The sequence below is a fragment of the Anarrhichthys ocellatus genome, unplaced genomic scaffold, assembly GCF_004355925.1.
Source record: "Anarrhichthys ocellatus isolate YVR2014 unplaced genomic scaffold, GSC_Weel_1.0 scaffold31, whole genome shotgun sequence".
Lineage (NCBI taxonomy): Eukaryota > Metazoa > Chordata > Actinopteri > Perciformes > Anarhichadidae > Anarrhichthys > Anarrhichthys ocellatus.
Genome location: NW_022280061.1, coordinates 1,155,171 through 1,159,993, shown reverse-complemented (window position 1 = coordinate 1,159,993; position 4,823 = coordinate 1,155,171). Strand labels below are relative to the sequence as shown.

The 4,823-nt window shown below is 41.8% G+C and overlaps 1 protein-coding gene across 4 annotated transcripts in view; it reads right to left on the bottom strand.

Moving 5' to 3' along the window:
- clta (clathrin, light chain A) overlaps positions 1 to 3,405 on the bottom strand; it is an 8,060-nt gene extending 4,655 nt beyond the window's left edge. For 2 of the 4 annotated variants that reach the window (XM_031864641.1, XM_031864642.1), the window contains exons 1-5: positions 3,131 to 3,405; positions 2,410 to 2,438; positions 1,652 to 1,769; positions 1,320 to 1,431; positions 87 to 140 (exon numbers count right to left, since the gene is read on the bottom strand). In XM_031864641.1, the coding sequence (XP_031720501.1) occupies positions 87 to 140; positions 1,320 to 1,431; positions 1,652 to 1,769; positions 2,410 to 2,438; positions 3,131 to 3,308 (491 nt within the window). In that variant the 5' untranslated portion in view covers positions 3,309 to 3,405. Of the gene's footprint in view, positions 1 to 25; positions 141 to 1,319; positions 1,432 to 1,651; positions 1,770 to 2,409; positions 2,439 to 3,130 lie in introns of all 4 variants that reach the window. The other 2 variants (XM_031864643.1, XM_031864644.1) reach the window with 2 other exon arrangements.
- Between the last annotated feature and the right edge of the window lie 1,418 nt (positions 3,406 to 4,823).

The window sequence follows — 4,823 nt, the reverse complement described above, 5'->3', positions numbered from 1 at the left end:
GGGGGGGGGGGGGGGGGGGGGGGGGGGGGGGGGGGGGGTAAATAAAGAAAACATGAGAAGGGAGGATGTTAGTTGGAGCAACATACACATAACCAATGAGCTCAGAGAAGGGCTGCTTGTAGAAGTCTTCATCCAGCACCCTGGACAAACATCCGCCCAAAACGACAGAGCAGCAAGAAGAGAAGAGAGACAGCGATAAAAGGGAGAAGAGGATGGAAACAACAAGCATTATAGGTTACCACACAACAATGAGCTAAGGCATGTCATCAAAGGCTCAGGGTTTTGTGCAGACTCCTAAATCCATGTGTCAGGTGGTTTCACAGGCTCAGAGAGGCCGTCAGCCGATTGTGTCCAACCTCCCCGAATCTTTAATTATACGTCTGCGGTGTTCCGTAACACGCCAGCAGCTCTTCACACACAAAACTAATTCCACCAGGGAGAGAGCAACTTCAAAACACCTTCTGAACCAATTAGTCAATTAATTGAATCCCCACAATATGTAACCAACTGTTAATAATAATAATAATAATAATAATAATAATAATAATAATAATAATGATTTTAATTATTCAACGGAAGATACCAAAAATATGTGCTAGTTACAGCTTCTCTAATGTGAGGACTCATTTGCTTACCTGTGGTTTACAGTAATGAAATATTTGGCTTTTTTGGGGGGTCAAAAATAAATGGTAATTTAGAATCTGTCTTTTCTATTAATTTTACTGTATCAAGTGATTAATTGATAAGTTTGGAAAAGAAGAAATGGATTAATCATGAAAATTATTGTTAGTTGCAGTCCTAACACACAGAAGTATTTGTTGCAAGGCTACAGAAGAGTGTGTGTGCGTGTGTGCGTGCGTGCGTCACAGCATGAACTACGATGCTACTATATCATCATGTTCTTGGCTCATCTACTGTAGCATCTGAGGTTGCCCCCTAAAGAAAAAAGGCTTGACTTCACATTATCATCATCCAAGAGTGGAGCTGCTGACTGCATGGTGTGGGCTAACGAAGGGTAGGAACATTGACGTGTTGGCACAGCACCACGTTGTCTTTCTGGAACCTCAACGCTAAGGTGGACCCATTTCTGTTCCTTCTGGAGACCCTACGCACCGAGTCAAACCTTAGTATTCAGTTATAAGTTCATCTGTCACTTTTTTTAAACACCCTTTTTAAGTACATAAACTTTTTGCGGATCCTCCATGTGATCATCTTGGTTTTTTTTTTGTTGTCCGGACACAAATGTGACTGTGTTCCTACTCATGGTAATATCAGCCCTCCCTCATTTCCCCGTTTCCACCCCTCTATGAAACCAGTACCTGTTATTGGTTTTGGTTTTCTCCAGCTGCTCGTTCTGCCTGGCGTGCCACTCTTCCAGCTCTACCTTGGCTTTCTCCTTCCACTCTGACTCCTGCGTCAGAGAGTTTTGATCTAGGGAAGAAGATGAGTGTGGAGATTAGCGAAAAAGAAGTGAAAAGGCAGATGGGAAGGTAAACACAGCAGCAGGGACTAATGATATGAATGACGGGGCACATTTTACACACCGGCCCACATACTATTGAAAAAGGTTTGGCATAGATCTCCTGAGAACCTTTACTTCTCACTGGTCTGTGCTGCTCCTTTATAAAAACACAAGGTGGTCTGGGCTTACCTAGCAACTCCAGCCGCTCGCCTTGCTCCTCCCTCCACTTGCGTAGGCTTTCAGGTTCGGCCTGCAGCCGGTCTGCACTGGAAATTGCTGCATAGGCGTCAGATGGACCGTTGCTTTCCTGAGAAACAAGGGAGACATGCAGAGACAAGTGTGTTACTTCACAGAAATCTGTTTTATCAATACACCGAGGTATGGCGAAGAAACCTTCTCATCCTGAATTATTCATCTCTCCAATATACATTTAGTATGACTGTTCTTAAAAGTTAGCTGTATACTGGTTGAGAGGCTTTATTGAGACCAAATTTGGGCAACTTTGAGTTTCATCAGCTTTACCCTTCTCACTGCCAGAAAGAAGTCCCGACAGTGCAAAAGGCAGCAATGTTGCAACGACAGCACAGGAAAAGGAAGTTGGAGTGAATCTAACTGCCAGATGTTTAAACCTCTGCGGTCAGCACTGAATTCACACAACTAGCACTAAAAAGGAAACAAGTATTTTCCACACCACCACTTAAATACTACAAATATGTTTGTAAATATATTAATGAGAAAGCTGCAGAATACAGCTCTTAAGAGGCAGCAAGCAAAAGACCTACATTTAGAGAAGATTAAAGATGTTTGTTTTGGACGAGTGTGTACTTTGACAGCCGTATTATGCTCACAAAGTCTCCCAATCCACACAAAATACAGAGGAACAAACACCAAGACAAAAGAATTGGGTAGAAATAGTTAAGAATCAAAACATTGTCAGAAAGTATTACCCCATGAAGCTCTCCGTTGACGGCACCATCTGCAAAAATACAAGGAAAATAGCTGTTAGTAATCAAGCACACAGACACAACTCTATAATGGCAACACTTTGGTTAAATGGGATTATTTTACTATCGCTGAATCCGCAAGATTGGCATACACATATATTTCATAATATGATATGTCAGCAGTTCTGACTCACTACTTGCTAAACCACAACGAAGCTACACCATCGAGGAAATGAGGCAGTACGGGCCAAAGGTCGTCCAAAGCTCTACTGATGTCCTACTTTGGCTGTAACTGGCAGACACGGTTGTAGCAAAATGTCGCGCAGCCAGCAAGTAGTCAAGCTTAGCAGGAAGCAATGAATGACACAACAGAGTACGGTAACGCTTGGTCTGACGTTATCAGACAGCTTCATTCATTTGAACTTGGATCCATCACGTAACAAACAGTAACGTTATCATCCAGAGTTTCCTGTTTCACGTTACGTCTTCATTTTACGTAGCGTTGACACAGGTTTACGTTACCGTTAGCTACAAGACCATTTGGCTAATTTGCTAGCTAAGCCAACAATAGCTAGCATCAACCTTCAGTGTCCATTTAGAACCAAATTAAGGTTTAACGGGAGTTATAGTTCATTGCATACGCCCTAAGATGAACTAACTAAACGGACAATATTAGTGTGGAACAGAGGGAAACGGCTTCATCTTGACCACAACGGAGACCCACCGGTAGAGTCTCCCAGCGACGAGGGGACCTCTCCGCTGTCCAGGATGCTGAAGCCTTCGTCATTTTCAATCCCCGCGATTTCGCTCTCCTGCTGGGCCAAAAACGCAGCAGCGGGATCTTCATCCGAGCCAACACCGTTTCCAGCGGGGGGCGCGTTCAGCATGTCAAAATCATCCATGTTGTGAGTACTTGTGGGAGGATAAAGATGAGAGGCTGTGTGCAGGTGTGGACCGAAACTGACTAGCTGGCTCAACGGAAGGAAAGACTGCAAATATAACAGAAAAAAAGGTAGCAAAGCGGAAACGGAAGAATAACCAATCAGAAACCAGGATGGGTGACTGACAATACAGAGCACCAATCACAAAACAGCTACCTCAAAATGGGACCAATCAAATCTGTGAACGCTCCTGCATACGCGTCCCATGACCTGCTACGTGCTGTGCTAAAAAATCCAGTCTGAGATATATATATATATATATATATATATATACATATATATACATACATGCATATTTAAAGCTGGTGGAGCACCTAGGCAACGTCTGTTGTGTCCATTGTGTTTAGCCCAAGCACAATGTCATGGTAGTTAATTATTAACTGCTCTGAAAACCTCAAAGAGCTCAGGTGACAAGCAAACACTCACCTGACTGTGTTACTACAGTTACTTTCAAAGCTAGAATTTACCAACATAAAAAAACTTTTGCTCTGAGCTGAAAACATGTGTTGCTGCATGTAACAAGGACGAAACATATGCATGAGGTTGTTGCCTACTTTACAGAGGCCATGAAAAAACAAAGATGGGTCTCCTTATTGATACAGGTGAGCATTGTTCAGAAGTACAGTTCTGTAACATCTAATGTCACTGCATTTTCTAAATCTTGGGACTTGAGTGAGGATGTTGGACTAGATGATGACCTGGCTCCTTATTCCCTGAAATTTACACTCAAGATAACTACTAATTATTTTAAAAATTACAATGTAATGTTGTTGTAATTCAACTTTTCATGATTGTAATTTAACATCATCAAAATAATTAAACAAGTGAGGAACATGGCAGAATATGACTCACAGTGCACAGATATTAATAAATTGGATGATGACTGAGTTTTGCAATACTGACTTTTGATGGTCTGGAGTGATTCTAAAACTTAGAGGGGACCACAGTGAAAGATTCAGATACAGCTTCTCTGTTGTTGCTCCAACGTGTTACTGGTTTTGGATATAGAATGCAATAATCAGCAGTGTTTTAATGGGCGACCACTGTTTCGATGTATAAGTCCCATTTACAGTACTTGTGTGACTGTCATTCAGTTTAAATATCTCATGAGAAGGAGACTCGTATGATTCGAGACTGAGAAAAGGTGCATTCACTGTCAAGAAGTAAAATTTACAATGGGAAACAGCAGCTCAGTCAACTCTACTGGACCCCCAGAAACACATCGCCCCCAATATCAGATTTGTTTAATTTCCTCATTCTTTTACTAACATGTTTTTTTTTTAATTGCATGTCTCTTATTTGGGCCTTTTCACAACTGAAGATCTTTTAAATGCTGAAGGCAAAGATATTTGTGTTTTGCATGAGCATTGTAACAATTGCAGTTTTTCTGCATAGACATCCAAACGAAGAAGCTGCATAAACACCCAAAGAGAGCAACCATATTGTGGACCAGGCTTTTGCAAAAAGTCAGCAGAA